The following is a 17,965-nucleotide window of genomic DNA, read 5'->3' as shown; positions in this document are numbered from 1 at the left end:
TGTGGAACCAAATTGCAACAAAAATACACAAATTTTAGGAGACTGGAGTTATTTAAACATGAATCACAAACCAGAATAGAAACATTTATCTTTTCTACATTAAAGCTGACCCACTGGAAATTTAAGCCTGAAAGGGGATTTGCTCTTCGGAAAGACCTCTAAATCAATAGCTGCTAGCAATACTCTGGAGAAGTGAACGTAGGGATCACAGCCAGAAAACTCATATACAGCACACACATAACTCAGAAATTGGAAAACAACATTAGAGCATTCTTATTCAAAACAATTTATTGGGAAAAGGTTTTATAGACAAATTATGAACATATGCATAAAAGAAACCAAAACAGTAATTCATAACGCATGCCACAAATGCAATAAAACAGGTTGTCATTGTTACTACTGAGATGGTCACAATTTTATTAACCAGTACAGTTATGAAGTAGAATACTTTATGATTTATTTATTAGAATCCTGTGTTGAGAGAAAAAGGTGGTCTGCTAGGCTGACCCCATTTTTCAAATGTTAAATGCCTGGCTTGCATTCTGATTCTTTGTCCTCAAGTTTATGAAAGCCATTGACTTCGAGGAAACATGGTGCATGAAAACCAGACTAAAGCAACTAATCTGCATATGTGTTTCAGGCAAAGCAATGAAGTTATGAGCTCAGCATGACACACACACAACTAGGTTTTTGAAAATGAGAGGTGAACAGCCTTCATATGTATCTCAGCACAGGTTTCCCTTTACCACAAACAAGCTGCCATAATAGACATCAGTTCACTGAGGTATTGCTACCATTAAAAAAAAACAAAAAACTTCTAACCTTTCATCACTTTAATGGGTTTTGGGGATGCTTTTAAAATTTCCACAGAAAAGATGGCTGCCTGATCTTGATAACCTCATTTTAATTTCTGTATGGCTTCACATAAACTAACTTCCCCTGGATGCCAGGCACGAAAAAATGCTAAACATGGCAAAAATATGTTTACATTTGAGCATACATTCCTCTCCTGAATGCGATACTTCCACGTTCAGGAGAGGGAGGTTTGACCTCCCCTAAACACAGCTGGTCTTAAACTCTGCTAAAAGCGTTCATGAAGCCTAACAAACCACCATGTTTTTTAGTGCCCAGAAACTCCCCAAGCTCAAAGATCAGGGGGGTGGTGATCAGAAAGTTTAAAATATTTGTCAGATTTTTTTCTTTTTTTCCTGGCGTAACCTTGCATGAAATTTTCCTACATGCGCCTCCTGCTGCTTTCACTGAGATTATAAACATGAAACCATGACCAGCATTAGTATTAATATTATATTATTATACAGTATTTATATAGCGCCAACAGTTTGCTCAGCGCAGTATACATGTTTATGTCTACAGATGTCCCAAAAAAGACATTCTTAGACAGCCTTGGATATCTATACCTGATTAAACCTCTATAGTATCCCAGTTCTGATCTCCACCCATTCATTTTAAAATGGGACAGCCATGCACTCATGCACTCACTTATGATCATGAGGTCGATTTAATATAAAATCACAACTAAATTACATATTACCAATTCATAAAAGACAACATATTAAAAAAATATGGAAATCATTGAAAATATGGGCTAGGAATATGTGTGTGAATTCAAGAAATAACTATCAGCTAAACACTTTATATATCATTCACTTTGTTTGTGATCATATCCCTTATTTTGGGATCCACTGTATATAGCACCTAGTCTTTTGGGGTTTGGTCCCAAGTGGGACTGGTTATTGTCACTGTATGAGGGTCCGGGCATAGGACCAACTTCATCATATGCACTTTGTGTACTGATAATATCACAGTTTGAGACACTGTTTTTCTAGATCTTGAAAGATCTATCACTTACCGTATTTTTCGCACCATAAGACGCACTTTTTTCCCCCCCAAAAAGGGGGGAAAATGTCAGTGCGTCTTATGGAGCGAATGTAAAGCGGCCGGTCCGGTATTTCTGCCGCCACCATGTCAGAATACCGGGCCGGCCGCTCAGCTGTTCTCTCCTGCAGGGCCTTACCTGTTCCTCGCTCCAGCGCTGCACAGTCTTCCCGCGCTGGCTTCTGTGACAGCCGGGTGCCCACTGCGCATGTGCTGCGCTTTGTGAATGATCCGGTGTCTTCTGGGACACATGAAAGGTCACAGAAGGCGCCGGGCCATTCACAAAGCGAAGCGCTTCTTGCACCTGCGCAGTGGGCACCCGGCTGTCACAGAAGCCGGCCCGGGAAGAAGAGGGAAGGCAACTCCGCGGAAGTGGGAGCGGGTACCTGTCATATTCAGGTACCCGCTCCCCCTCCCTCCCCAAAGGTCAGCAGTCTCTGGTCATCCCCTTCACTGTCTGCAGTCTCTGGTCATTCCCTGCACTGTCTGCAGTCTCTGGTCATTCCCTGCACTGTCCGCAGTCTCTGGTCATTCCCTGCACTGTCTGCAGTCTCTGGTCATTCCCTGCACTGTCCGCAGTCTCTGGTCATTCCCTGTACTGTCCGCAGTCTCTGGTCATCCCCTGTACTGTCCGCAGTCTCTGGTCATCTCCTGTACTGTCTGCAGTCTCTGGTCATCTCCTGTACTGTCCGCAGTCTCTGGTCATCCCCTGTACTGTCTGCAGTCTCTGGTCATTCCCTGTACTGTCCGCAGTCTCTGGTCATTCCCTGCACTGTCCGCAGTCTCTGGTCATTCCCTGCACTGTCCGCAGTCTCTGGTCATCCCCTGCACTGTCCGCAGTCTCTGGTCATTCCCTGCACTGTGTCCGCAGTCTCTGGTCATCTCCTGCACTGTGTCCGCAGTCCCTGGTCATCTCCTGTACTGTGTCCGCAGTCTCTGGTCATCTCCTGTACTGTGTCCGCAGTCTCTGGTCATCTCCTGTACTGTTTCTGCAGTCTCTGGTCATCTCCTGTACTATGTCCGCAGTCTCTTGGTCATCCCCTGTACTATGTCCGCAGTCTCTGGTCATCTCCTGTACTATGTCTGCAGTCTCTGGTCATCTCCTGTACTGTGTCCGCAGTCTCTGGTCATCCCCTGTACTATGTCTGCAGTCCATTGGTTCAGAATATTTTTTTTTCTTGTTTTTCACCTCTAAAACCTAGGTGCGTCTTATGGTCAGGTGCGTCTTATGGAGCGAAAAATACGGTATATATTTATATTCATTCATTGATGTGATTTATGTTTTTTATCTTATTATTGTGGAGTTTGCACATTTAGTTATCAGCGCTACACCACTATCATATTTTATCACATTTGCAGAGTAATTGGGTATCTGTTGCTCCGATAGTATACAGAAAACAGATAAAAGTAAAATATAGCAAGTAAAAATATTGTTCTGAATATGCACTCATAGCATCTGATATATAAAACTAGGGTTACAGAAAAGTAAAGCCCTTGCCCTTAGCAACCAGATGTCTTCTCTGGAAATAACAGCTGGTGTCTGATGCCACAGGCAATGCATCACATTTTTTTTATGAAGTTATAGACATCAGAATAACTGTGTAGAAAGGACTGAAAACTTTCAGTAGAGCCCATCATTTTCATCACCTTTTTTTGTAGCTGTTACTGTTTTTGTCAATAATAAAAGTCAACAAATTTGTTTAAACTGCATAATCCTTTGTGCCCACCTAAAAAAGTGTATTCTATAGACTTAAGCAGAAGAAAAGGACATTATAAATGTTATGTATCAGCTTTGAAAAAATTACACGCAATCATTGAGGTACATTTGAATATAACACTTGTAACCTTTAGCCCCGTTCACACCCCATTGCTGGAAATGGAACCAGTCAAATCGGTGCGTCTTCAACTATGCGGTGCAGCACCAATTTAAAAAATAAGGTTCCTGCACTATTTTTTGTGATTTCACGTGTGACTTGTATAGACATCTGTGCATAAAGTCACATAGATATCAGGCAAGCTTGCACATGAAATCGCACTGGCCAGCGGGTTTGAAATTGAGCTATTTCACGTGAAGTAGCGAAATTTCAAAGCTGCATTCATTATGAACCAGGGCTTACACATATTTATGAGGATGAACACAAACTAAATCTCTCAGATACAGTATACACAACTTATGCAGACCATACAGATATACAATTTATGTCACACACTGTGTCCTGGTTGCTTCAGCGAAACCACTGCATAACATCTAGGGGATTTCACAGGGTCAAACAGCTTCACCAGTCCAGACCAGGCAATGTTCTCCTACAAAAGATTTAAACTGTTATAAACTGGTATAGAAAAGAAGTCAAACCAAATCATAAAGACACCAATTAGTTTAAGTGCATTCACCAAACCACAGGGTCATGATGAGGGCTTTACCACATGGACTAGTCTTCTATGCTTCAGTGTGACTGAGAACTTCCCCTGACCCTCCATGACAAACTGAAGGTTTTATGACTCTACTACACATGAGATTTCAATTACCTGGTAGTAAGAGATTTAACTCATTGTTTATATTCATGTGCAATATATTGATATCAATGAAGGCAGATGTCAGCATCCCCTACTCTGAACACTGCACTTAGAAAGCCTATCTTACAAAACACAGACACAGATATTAGTTGCTAGCAACTATAAAAAATAACCCATAGCTTGTGATCAGTCATTTGGAAAACCTAGGTTACACAACACCAAGATAAGGAAACACCCATACAGCAAAGCCACAAGATTTTTTTTTAAATTTGTATTTTTATTTTACAGGTACTTATATAGCGCTGTTAATTTATGCAGCGCGTTACATACATATATATATATATATATATATATATATATATATATTGTGCATTCACATTAGTCCCTAATCTTCAAGGGGCGTAACTTACATTCATACATACACATACTAGGGCCCATTTAGAGAGGATCCAATTAACCTATCAGCATGTCTTTGAAGTGTGGGAGGAAACCGGAGTACTGGAGGAAACCCACACAGGCACAGGGAGGACATGCAAACTCCACGCAGGTGGTGTCGTGTTTGGGATTCAAACCAACGACCATAGGACCTATATTTCGCAATACAATAGCTCAAATCCATCTATCAACAATTAACCAATTCAATACCGGGCAATTTTACACCTTCTGCACAGGCCAGTTTTCAGGTTTCAGCGCTCTCACATTTTGAATGACAATTGCACGATCATACAACATTGTACCCAAACTAAAATTTTATCATTTTCTTCACACAACTAGAGCTTTCTTTTGGTGGTATTTAATCACCACTGGGGTTTTTATTTTTTGCTAAATTAACAAAAAAAGACCAAAAATTTTGAAAAAAAAAAGTTTGTCTTTGTTTCTGTTATAAAAGTTTGCAAATAAATAATTGTTCTTCATAAATTTAGGCCGAGATGTATTCTGCTACATGTCTTTGGTGAAAATAACCCAAATTATATATTTTTTAGTTTGTAGGAAAGTTATAGAGTTCACAAACTATGGTATAGGTCTGAATATTGATCAATCCTGAAGTACTGACAGCCAATCTAATTTCTTGAGGTCCAAGAATGTCAGAACAGTACAGATATCCCCCAAATGACCCCTTTTTGCAAAGTAGACAGTCCGACGTACTTCATAAGAGGCATGGCGAGTTTTTTGAAGTTGTATAATAGTTTGTCATAATTTTTCGGAAAATTAAAAAAATTTGTTTCACTATTTTTTTTTTACATATTGTCACCAGTGCAGTACAGCATCATCATATAACTGGCATGGCGGTGATAAGGGGCACTGACTGGTGACAGTATGAAAAAAAAAAATTATATATATTGTTTTTTTATTATTTTTTATTACATTTTTTTTCTTTTTTTTAAGATTTATTTTTTCATATTTCACTATGACCAAAGTAGTACAATGTTACCATAGTAACATTGTACTACTTTGGGGAAGCGATCAGTATTTTTTTTTTTTTTACACAATTTGCTTATAGGAAAGAATTACTTTGCTATAAGCAAGCATTTACCTGAATGACATCGATTCATTCAGGGTTTTTATTTTTGTGCTTAGCTGTGATTTGACATGTGCATGTGATTAGCTGTGACCATTCACAGCTAGGCAGTAGTATACAATGGATGGCATGAAATTGTATACAAATGTCATGTGACCTGCTGTGATTGGTCACAGCAGGTCACATGGTACCGGCAACGGGGCTGATACTCAGATCTGTCATCGGCCGTGTCCGAGGTACACGGCCGGTGACAAATCACGCCGCTGCGCCGCTCTGCAGGAGCGGCAATCTGCGCATGTGTGGGAGGACGCCATATGGCGTCCATCCGGAATGCTGATGACATTTGCCGCCTACCATTTGGCCATAGGGCAGGCGGCAAATGGTTAAATAATGTTATTACACAAGTCAGATGGCAAGTTAAAGTGTATAAAAAGGCAAAACTTTTTTTTTTAATAATATGAATCATAAGACCTCTTCTACAATCCATGCACAACGCAATTGCTTAGTTATTTTTGATTTGACAGCATGTGTATTGTCTAAACTACTAAAATGCCAGCTAGGTTAAGAAAAGTAATCTCCTCCATGTACATTTATTGCAGATTCTTACTCATATCTAGAGATACTACTGTGTAGTTTGCCAGCACTTTTGCCACAATGACTGCTAGTTGTGAAATCCAACCTAACCTTACCTTACCTTCCTGAGCAGGCTCAGGGCTATAACAATAAAAATAGAAAATATAGCTTTCGTGTAAAATCCCTTTTTTGGAGTACAGTATAGGACACAGGACTTGTATTCGTAGACGAAGGGGTATTCACAGGCTACCAAAAAAATGCTGTCCTGTACTGTACTCTAAAACAATGAATTTATGGGTAGGTAAACAATTCTATTATCTTAACTGCACAGTACAGGGCACAGGACTTGTATTTATAGACTATGGGACATACCCACTAAAAGGCCTCAGAAAGAAAAACAAGGATTAAAGAACCAGAAACCACTGAGATAACAGCTTGAAGCACCTTGCCACTGAAGCTCACATCAGCCAAGGCCTGAACATCCACCTGGTAGGACCAGGGGGTAGCCTTGCATGCAAACCGGGCATAGAGATGCTTGATGGTAAATAGCCCAAAAGACAGCAACAGCTCTAGTGGAATGAACTCTGAAGGGAAGACCTCTTTCCTCAAGGATTTAAGCCTTGGAAATAAGTTTTTGATTAACCTGACAATGGTGGATTGTGAAGCAGATTGCCCTCTATGCAGACTGTCAGGCAGTACAAAAAGGGACTTAGTCTTGCAAACAGAGGTTGTGACTGACAAGTAGACCCTGACAGCCCTGACCACATTTAGGCAGTGTAAGGTTATTTCTTTGTTGTGTTTTGGAGCAAGACAGAGGTAGGATGGGGATGTGTAGATAGCCAGCTTCTATGTCTACTGATGACAGAAACATTTATTGTCGGAGAGAAGTAATGATAGATATCGATTCCATCCAAAATTTTGGTACATAGACATTTATTTAGATATTTAGAGTCCAGCATTTGGCAGATGCTCCATTTGGTTTTGGGGCCATGAATGGATTTAAATAGAAATCTTGAAACCATTATTCAGCTGTTACAACAACTTCATGTGCCTGCAGTTGGTGCAAGGCAGTCATTAAAACTGCCTGCTTTTGGTCTGAAGCTGACAGATTGGAAGACAAGAAGCAAAGAAGAAAAGGAGGTGGAGACTCTATTTTCTACCCCTTTGAAATAACAGATTGGACCCACTGACAACATTTGTTCTGTGTGTACAGCTGTCTTTCTGACAGAATCTGGTCTAAGAACCAGCTTTTGTCAACGGGACATGCTGGAAAACCAGCATCTGATCAGCACTTGCAGCCAATGGCTGTAAGCACTAATCAGTGTGTTGTAGCGATGAGGCAGTCCCCCTGTCATAACACAAAGGCACAGCGGGGGAGATCGCCGCACTAACATCACTTTTGTTAGTGCAGTGATTTTTCAGTTTTTTTTTCCATTCAGCCCACTGCGTTGAACAGAGAAAAAACTTTACATATGTACCAGGCTTAAGCCTTTAGCCCTAAAGTCCTGCACAAATGTGGAGATAAGGGACATTTTAGAGACTTGGTAAATTACATTCTCTAGAATGTCAACAGAAAACAATAAGGCTGAGGGCCTCTGCAGCCATTGTTCAGGGTTATCAAAGATAGATTCCTGGTCTGTTTGTCTTGTCCAGATAGCAATAGTCTAGAAAATAGACATAGTAATAATTGTTGGCCTCAAGGCTGGACCTGCAAGAGCAAAGGGCTTAAGAAAGCCTAGCAACAGAATCCTTAAAAGAGGGAACATAATTAATAGGAACTGTAAGGTGTTTATTGAGAACTGAAATGGCTGAATCCACTAAGACTGTTCACTAAGGGCAGCCCTAGCAAGTTTATGCTGGTGTCCAATCGCCTGAATTAACCTGCATATAACCCATGGCCTATGACTACAAGTGCTGTACGATTAAGATATATGCATTTCCAGCATCTCTTTAGTCTAAGGAAAAGTATCTAATTGAAAAATAAATTCATATTGTAGGAGACACCTTTAATTTGGCTTCAAACTATGTGCAGACTTTTGTGAAACGTAGTAAGTAGTGGGCCAATCTCAAAAGCAGGAATGAGGGTTCTGGGAGCACTTAGTGAATATTGTACATATAGCAAATATATATTTTCTCCAGCTTTTTTTTTCTTTTAACAAATTGGAGGTATCCTTTAAAAATCCAGCAGCTTGATTGCGCAGAAAAATCTGCAGCTTCCTTATGAAGGTTAGCAATTAAACAAAGATAAAGAAATAGTCCCTTTGTTACTGGAATGATTATCCATCATGCTTACCAGTTTGTCAGACATCTGTTTTGTTTTGAAGTCTAATTATTCTGTTTTTTTTTTCCTCAGAAGAGATAGTGGGACATATAAGGAAAAAACTATCTTGTCCTTTAGTTATAAGAAAAAATAAATGGCCAAATACTTATTTAAAATATGGTCCCCATTAAGAAAATAATTATTTAATGCTACTTTTTATTTTATTTACTGGAACAAAAAAAACAGAACAAACGATCTTTTTTCACAGAGAAAAGTGACTTGATAGGAGTTGGAGTGGGAATTGTATAAATATTATTTTAATTACAAAAAAGCTTTGCCAATGAGATCGCTTTGAGTGGCTTTATGAACCAATTCCCTAGCACTAAGCCTCTCCAACCAGCAAGAGAGACCTGATTAAAGCTGCTTCTGATATTTATCTAAAATGACAGGCCCCAGCTGTGTTCATCTGCAATTATGTAAGTCAAACATGATGAGCTACTTACTATTTACCAGTTTTCCAGTGTGTTGCACACACACCTCAGAAGAGTTTGGTTTCCCTCTGCAAGCCTGGACTTTTTGGGGGTTGAATTACTAAAACTGGAGGGTGCAAAATCTGAAGTAGCTCTGCTTAGAAACCAATCAGCTTCCTGGTTTTATTGTCAAAGCCTAATGGAACAAGCTGAAGTTAGAAGGGGATTGGCTACCATCCACAGCTGCACCACATTTTGCACAACCCGGTTTTAGTGAATCAACCCATTTGTTTGCCATAAGGGGTGTTGTGGTAATCTACAGCTAACCCCGCCTTGTCAAATAAAGTCATAGCTATGTATGTCTCAATGTTGATACTCCGATGGCATGCAATTGCAATTTAGAAGAGGCAATGTGTAAGCTGTGTGTCTTCCATATATACACTCTGGCAACTTTATTAAAGTGTATGTTACCCTAAAAAATGTTTTTATGTATGTGTGTGTTTATCAATGTACAATGTATGTTTCTCACTGCAATCCACTTACCTTTCTTTGGCTCCTTTAATGTTATATACCTAGCTGATCCTGCCAGTCCCCCTTCTTCCTTGATGTAAACTGACAACACCAGACATGGAACCAGATCTGTGCCTATGTGGTCAGTTTGCATCCCTGGGCTTGCTGTTCAGAGATACAGGACACCATGTCCACAAACCGTGTGCCTGTATCTCTGTAGTCTGTTTACTGGCCTCACACCCAGTATAGCCCTGCCTTATTGATTAGCAGGCACTCCCAGCCTAAGCCTCAAAGTCAACTGCAGTTGCCACTTGCTAGTAGACTTACAGTGTTTTATTCACAAATGGGGATGACACAGACAATTTCAAGTGATTTGACACTTTTTCTGCAGTTACAGCAGCTTCTCAGTAGCTGTGCACCATTAGTCAATCACAGTCTGCTACTTGCAACTTCAGCCTACAGGAGGGTGCATCAGAGAGACCACAGCCTTCTGAAATGCAGAGTACACAGATGGGGAACATGCTTCCCCTGCCTATGTGTGACATAATCAACTGCCTGCCCCCCCCACTATCCAGAAGAGGGTACAAACTGTGCCATCAAATGACCAGACAATAAAACATTATAAAAAGATAAAAGGATTTTTTTTTTCAAATTAAATGCTTGAATGGTCATTACATAATATGTACTTTATTACCACATGGCTTACCAGTTCTGTGTTCACATACATAGCTATAGCATTATGAACGCTGACAGGTAAACTGAATAACATTGACTAGCTTGTGATAATTGGCATCTGAAATTGGGTGGGAAATATTATTCAGTAAGTGAAGTATCATTATTATGTCAAGTGAATATCACTATCTCATTACAATGGCATATGAAAGTGGATGGGAGATATTGGGCAGCAAGTGAACATGTTGTCCCTGAAGTTGATGTTTTAAAAGCAGAAAAAATGGGCAAAAATAAGGTTTTGAGCGACTTTGATCGAAGGCCAAATTGTAATGACTTAAGAACTTGGTCAGAGCAACTCCAAAACTGCAATTCTTGTGGGATGTTTTTACTCTGCAGTGGTCAGGACCTACCAAAAGTGGTGCAAAGAAGGAAATCCAGTGAACCGGTGAGGGTCATGTGTAACCAAGGCTTGTTGACGCACATGGAGAGCTAGGGCTGGCCTAATCCAACAGAAGAGCTACTGTAGCTCAAATCACTGAAAAAGTTCATGCAGGTTCTGAAAGAAAAGTGTCAGAACAAACAGTGCATTGAGGTTTGTTGGGTATTAGGCTTCGTATCTGCAGACTGGTCAAGGTGCCCATGCTGACCAGCATTTACAGCCATAAGCACCTACAATGGACACATGAACATCAAAACTTGACCACAGAACAATGGGAGAAGGTGGTCTGGTCTGATGAATCATGTTGTTTTTACATGTGGATGGCCAGGTGCGTACACATTGCTTACCTGGGGAAGAGATGACACCAGGATGCACTATGGGAAGAAGGCAAGTAAGGTAATTTTCTGCTGGGAAACTGTGGATCCTACCATTCATGCGGATGTTACTTTTGAGGCTATGCCTCAATTGGTCACAGCTGTTTTGGTGGTAAAAGGGGGACCTACTAAACATTAGGTCGGTGGTCATAATGTTATGAGGGATTGGCGTATACTTCAAGTATCTCTGGTTGTTAATGCACGCAAGCAAAGAGCATAAGTTCTTATGCAACTACAGATATAATCAAGGATTGTTAAAATTTGTTTTGACAGCAACAGAAAAATTACCCCTACTTATATGCCTGCAACAGCAATACATGGGCTAAAAGTCATCTCTACAGCAAGATACTAAAGGCCATAAAAGCCTGACAGGTGTTTTAACCCTTCCCATACAATCAAAACAAACATTCTGGCTAAATTTGGGCTTTAACAGCAGAGAATTACTATAATGTTAGCTAAGCATTATTTAAATAGCCAAAAATACCTACGTGTGTACAGTTGATGACCACTCCTTTAATGGTGGAAGACAGGCATAAAAATTAAAATGGGCACAGAGTATGTTTAAATCTATGTCCTTGGGACTTCTGCTTTTATTTAACCACTTACTAACTGCCATACGTACATATACTGTATGTCCTCTTTGGGAAGCAGTGATACCAGGATTATAGCTGCAGCTTCAATCCTGATCCTAGTATCAAAATATGCAGCCGGTATTGGGCTTTTCTGTGTAATGCTCTGTTCATACTTGTGTGACACCAAAGTCACATGATTTCCAGTCTAATCTTTAATGCGACTTTACACTTTTTTGCCATTCAAATCACATCAAAGTCACATCAAAGTGGTGCAGGAACCTTGTCAAAGCTGCTGCGACTTTAGGCTGCATAGATCCGAACGGGTGCCATCGAAAAAAATGGACTGCAACTTGTCATGCGACTTTATGTGTCCAAAGTCACATGACAAGTCACTCCGTGTGGACGGAGTCTTAGTGATTCTAGTGGTTCTACAGCTGTTCGGTCACTTCTACAGGAGAAGGAGGCCTCTACTCCCACAGCCCATCTCTTTTTGATCGGATGCCTTTTGAGGCAGAGGAGAGATTTGATGTCTAACAGACCCAGACCTCTCAGTAAAGAGTACCTATAACTGCACATGCTATCAAAAGAGATCTTGTTCATCCCTTATGATAGCAATAAAGTTGATTAAAAAAAATGTCTAAAGACAAGTGTAAAAAAATGTGAATAAAATACATTATTATTTTTTTAATTGCCTCCATCCCTCTGCTTAGACGCAAATGCGAATGTGCACATAAGTCCCACATGCATATGTAAATGGTGACTGCACCTGTAAAGGCTTTTAAAGTGTTGCCTATGGAAAATTTAATGAACCATAGATTGTTACCATTCCATGTGTGTGCGCAATTTTAAAGCATGATATGTTAGGTATCTATTGATTCGGCTAACATAATCTTGAATAAAATTCATTAAAGTTTTTTTCCTGAAAATTTGTATTTGATATACCCTTGCATAAATATCACCTGATACAAAACAATTACAGCAACCACCATTTTATTCTCCAAAGCCTTTCTAAAAATATATAATGTTCTTGAGTTCTAAGTAATTTTCGGGTAAAAAAAAAAAGCAGATTTTTACATGTATGAGAGAAATGTCAGAATTGACCCAGTAGGCAAGTTGTTAAACTAAAGATTTAACCACATGAGCTCCAGAGGATTTACCCCCCTTAATGACCAGGCCTCGTTTTGTTACTCGGCACTGCACTAATTCAACTGATAATTGCGCGGTCATGCAATGCTGCACCCAAACGAAATTTACGTCCTTTTTTTCACACAAATAGAGCTTTCTTTCGGTGGTATTTGATCATCTGTGCGCTTTTTATTTTTCACGCTATAAACAAAAAAAGGCCAAAAATTTTGAAGAAAAACAATATTTTTTACTTTCAGCTATAAAAAATATATAGCAAACTCAAAGTTGGTTATAAATTTAGGCCAAAATGTATTCTGCTACATGTAAAAATCCCAATAAGTGTATATTGATTGCTTTGTGTGAAAGTTATAGCGTCTACAAACTATGGTATAAATACTGCAATTTACACCATTTTTCTGCTATACAGCGCTGCGCTAGTTTAACGGACAATTGCGCGGTCATGCAATACGGTACATAAATGAAATTTACATCCTTTTTTTTCCCACAAATTGAGCTTTCTTTTGGTGGTATTTGATCGCCTGTGCGGTTTTTATTTTTTGCGCTATAAAAAAAAAGGCTGACAATTTTGAGGAAAAAAAAACAATATTTTGGACTTTTTGCTATAAAACATGTCCAGTAAAAAAAAAATGCAAAAATCTAATTTAGTCATAAATTTCTGCCAAAATGCATTCTGCGACATGTCTTTGCTAAAAAAAATCCCAATACGTGTAAATTAATTGGTTTACGTGAAAGTTATAGCGTTTACAAATGGCGGGAAAGATACTGGGATTTTTAGGGTTTTTTTTATACTAATAATGGCGGCGATCAGTGAATTATGACGGCGATCAGTGACTTATGGCAGCGACCAGCGACTTATGGCTGGACTGCGGAACTGCGGCGGACATTCTGACATTGGGATGTACTGACTTGGGGTCACTGACATCCCCAAAAACACTAATACAGTGATCAGTGCAAAAAGAAAAACACTGACACTGTACTAATGGCACTGGGGTGGAAGGGGTTAACTTTATTTTGCAGGGAAGGGTTATCTGAGTGAGGGAAAGTGTTTTACTAGGGGGCGGGGGTGTGTGCTGCGCGGGACACCGCAGATCGAGAGAGAAAAACTCTTCTGTCTCGATCAGCTCGTCCTCGAGCCGACAAGGAAGTGACAGACAGCACAGCTACTGCAACTGTGCTCTCTGTCACTGTTTACCGCCGATCGCCCGGAAACAGCCGCTAAGGACCGGCTGTGAACCGGCGACTGACATCCGCAGCGGTGATCGGCGGGACAGATAGGGCGGCGGCGCGCCTCGCGCGCGCCCCCTATCTGTTTACAAAACACACATTTTAAAACGTGGTTTTGCCTGCCAGTGCCGCCCTGCCACCGTATTTCTACAGTGGCAGGGCGGCAAGTGGTTAATGAGGCTACTTTTGCTGACTGTGAGGGTTGGGTGCTGGGGTATTTGTTTACTGCAATGAAATACTCTTTTCTTAGAATCTTCACTTCAAATAAATAATGAGGTAAAGCAAGCCATAGACTGATCGAATTTTGTTCTGTCTGGGCAGCATGGTTGTATGAAGCTGATCTTTAGTAGCAGTTAAGGAAACCAGCATTTCAGGTTTCTTTACCCGATCACTACTGATGGCTTTAGCCACCAGCAGTGATCATTGCATTCTCCCGGTAAGGAAGGCTTCCTGCATTCCCTGCCAGCAAAACACAATAGCACTGTGGGAGGGATTCTCCCATCAACACTGACTTGATGTATAATGTATGGCCTGTCTAACTGTCATTTTCTCTATAGCTGGCTGTAAAAGTGATCATAAGACAAGGAATACACTGAATGACTTCTGATCACTACTATAAGGTCACAGCTCCCTAGGGGTGCTATAAACATATTCTTTAAGGAAAAGAGAAAACCTGTTATTTTTGGGGACTTTTGTCATTGACCTCTCTTTTGAAAATGTTAGTTGCCTGGCTGTGCTTCTGAAGTAATGACTGTAGTGATTTTTGAGAAATTCATAAAACAGAGATAAGGAATTTAGACATCTCCTGGACATTTGTTTGCTGCATGCTCATTCTGGGTCTGAACAACAGTCAGGCAGCTATCATTTCAAAAGAAGGCTGGCAGCAACAATACCCACATTGCTGTCAAAGTACTTTCACAGGTGCACACCTTACAAAGCTTTTAATCCTGTTATGACTATCACATGTGAGCAGTAATAAGGTAATTAATTCTAAGAAGGTGAATTTTTGAATGCACAATCTTAATTATTTATTTACCTGTTACCTAGCCTTTGGAGCCAAAAGTATCATATATTTGCCTATACTTAGAGCTGCTCAAAGTTTATCCACAACTGGGCAAAGGCAAAGAGATTGATTTACAAAATTGTTGCACTCCACCAGGCGATTCTGCTACAGCTGAGTGTGTAATACTTCCTTCCCTTTTTTTAGGGACCAATCCATGTGTGGCATAAAAAGGTTATCAATTAAGTTAGAAAACCTCTGTATGATTAAAAAATAAAAGGTAATTCTACTGGTTGTAGTGCTTGTTAAAGAGCGCAACGTATTAAAGCTGAACTTTACCTTTACAACTTGATAAAAAATAATGTTCTTTAGCAGGGAACATACATTTCCCATGGATAATCATGCTATCAAAATGAGTGTGTGTTGTAAATTACTTCCAGCGCTGTTTTTGTTTATTCTTGCTGGAGGCTACCATTTTGCTGAAGTCCAAAGCCCCTGAGCAGCAGTAAATGTATAGGCTGTCAGTAAATCGGCCTTTATATTTGTGGCAGTGCCACAAAAACAGAGCGACTGAGCATGTGTAGAGTAGGGTGAAACCGTGTATTATTGTATTTTAAACAGTAAAGGCAATTCATTTTATTTTACATAGCTATACCTGTAAAAGGGGCCAGCCTGAAGTGATCTAATAGCACTTAATGTTCTGACTAAAGCGCCCCTTTAAGTCATGCAGATATCTCACCAACAACAATGGAAAAAGACATATGTCAATGCCCAATCCTATGGATCACATTGGAACCTGCCTTGATTAGCTGTGCCAACTTATGAACAGAAAAGTTGAAGAATTACTTTTTTTTGTCATAGAAAATCTGTGTACAAAAAAAAAAAAAAATTGACATCCTCCGTTAAGTAAGCCTGTTATTATGACGATAGTCAGGGATGGTTGAATCAGACCAGGATCAGGCCACATAGGAAAAACTGGCATTTATTTAGACCTTTGGGAGGCATAGCATATGCTTTTGCTAACAGTTGGATAAAATGAGGAGTTTCCACATAAGCAGATAAAAAGATCATAGACATGACAAAGTCTTGCAAGATTTTTTTGTCTTTCTTTTCAGGACAGAGTATAAGAGAGGCCAATAACACGGCCGTACTACTGTAAAAACTAGGTCAATTCTCCCCTTGGTTCAGTGAGAGTAAATGAGAACTGCGTGAAGTGTGCCTGATCTGTGCTCTTGGAAATCATACAGATTTCTGATTTACAGGAAGCTGGCAGACAGAAAACTACATCATTATCTGCATACTTCAAAATTGCTTTTTTTGTGTGTAAAAAATACCATTTAGGACAAAATCAGGCCTTTACAGCACCACCGATTCCAAGAAAAGATTTGAAAAGAAGGTACTGCAATAGACACGCTGTGACTGTTAAAATGTTTATAGTGGAAAAACAGGACTGTTCTACTGAACACATTTCATTTAAGGAAGATTACAGACATCTTTTACAGACATCAAAGCAGAAGTTGCATAAGGCGCAATCCAAAACATAGCCAATGGATTTCTTAACTTGCTTACCAAGTATTTTGGCATGTGGCATTCACTGGTCTAAGTGCATCCTTTTAAATTAGGTGGCATTGTTTACAGTAATCAAACTTCAGGTCTCTGAATAACTAGCAAAAATTATATAGCTTCATCAGCTTGGCAATAGTCTGCGACTAATGGAACCATCTACATGGAGTGGCTATAAACATAATGGCTGGCGTCTTGAAAATTAGAGTTCAATTAAAATACCATAAAACTTATTGCTTTAACTTTACTAAAAATAATAACATCTGCTGGGCATATGTCTGAAACAGAGATCTACTCTCTTTTGCCAATTCGAAATGATGCACATCATCGAGTGCGTTCTCTACGAGTAGATTTTTTTATTCAGTAAGTGTGAATGATCTCATGTGATGGAGGAAAGTTGCTATGTGTTGGATGTGTCAAAGTAAACATACCTGTTCTCTCAGATAACACAGGCGGTCCAGGAGGATCAAGGCCTCAATACAAGGTGCCAGAAAAACCTTCAGCTGAAAAGAATAAACATGAAATATTAAGGGACAGTAAAACGTATCTAAAAATGTTTAGGCCAACAATAATAATGCATTCAGAATCTGAGCCCCTTATATAGTGCGGTGCAAATGGTCTGTAAGATGAATTATGTTTAACTGTACCAGTTTACAAGCCAATATACAGAAAAAGGTAATTTCCAGAAAAAAAAAAAGCTAAGCATTCATTACCTACAAATTGGGTTCATGACCTGTCAAGCTAGAAGCAAAAATAGAGTTTCTGCTGTAATTTATAAGGTTTCAAGATAAACAGATATGTCATAAACATAACCATACTTTTAGGATCTCCGAACAATGGTACAGTAAAAAAAAATAATAATAATAAAACTGGGGCAACATTATAGAAGGTCGAGCATGACTTCATTCCACATAATCAAGCAACTACATAGTACAGTTGCCTACAGATAAACTTCAGAAAAAGAATTGTTAAAGTACAAATAAATGCTCATGTATGACAGTCTATACAAATACCAAGTCCATTTACTATGTGATGCACAAGCCCTATGAAACAAACTTTCTTTGCCTTCCCTGACTGAGTTAAATTGTCCCTTATTTGTGTCTCGTGTTTCCCCTCCCAGACACTGCAGCTCACAGTATGAGGGTTTCCATAACACAGCAAGCTCTATCAGCCCAAAAAGAAGTGGGTTGGACTTGGTGTTGTTTGTTAAACTATCAACTTGTGAATCAGCAG

General features: G+C 39.6%; 1 protein-coding gene across 3 annotated transcripts in view; it reads right to left on the bottom strand.

Annotated features, from left to right (window-relative positions):
• Window positions 1-270: 270 nt before the first annotated feature.
• METTL25 (methyltransferase like 25) overlaps window positions 271-17,965 on the bottom strand; it is a 266,005-nt gene continuing 248,310 nt past the window's right edge. For all 3 annotated transcript variants that reach the window (XM_089652329.1, XM_089652322.1, XM_089652313.1), the window contains exons 13-15: window positions 17,164-17,235; window positions 3,141-4,200; window positions 271-1,865 (exon numbers count right to left, since the gene is read on the bottom strand). In XM_089652329.1, the coding sequence (XP_089508455.1) occupies window positions 4,099-4,200; window positions 17,164-17,235 (174 nt within the window). In that variant the 3' untranslated portion in view covers window positions 271-1,865; window positions 3,141-4,098. The remainder of the gene's footprint in view (window positions 1,866-3,140; window positions 4,201-17,163; window positions 17,236-17,965) is intronic.

Source organism: Staurois parvus, unplaced genomic scaffold (genome assembly GCF_062004578.1).
Source record: "Staurois parvus isolate SC_StPar_1 unplaced genomic scaffold, SC_StPar_1.0 ptg000025l, whole genome shotgun sequence".
NCBI classification, from domain to species: domain Eukaryota; kingdom Metazoa; phylum Chordata; class Amphibia; order Anura; family Ranidae; genus Staurois; species Staurois parvus.
The sequence above is the reverse complement of the archived record's forward strand: the minus strand, read 5'-3'. Positions and strand labels throughout refer to the sequence as shown.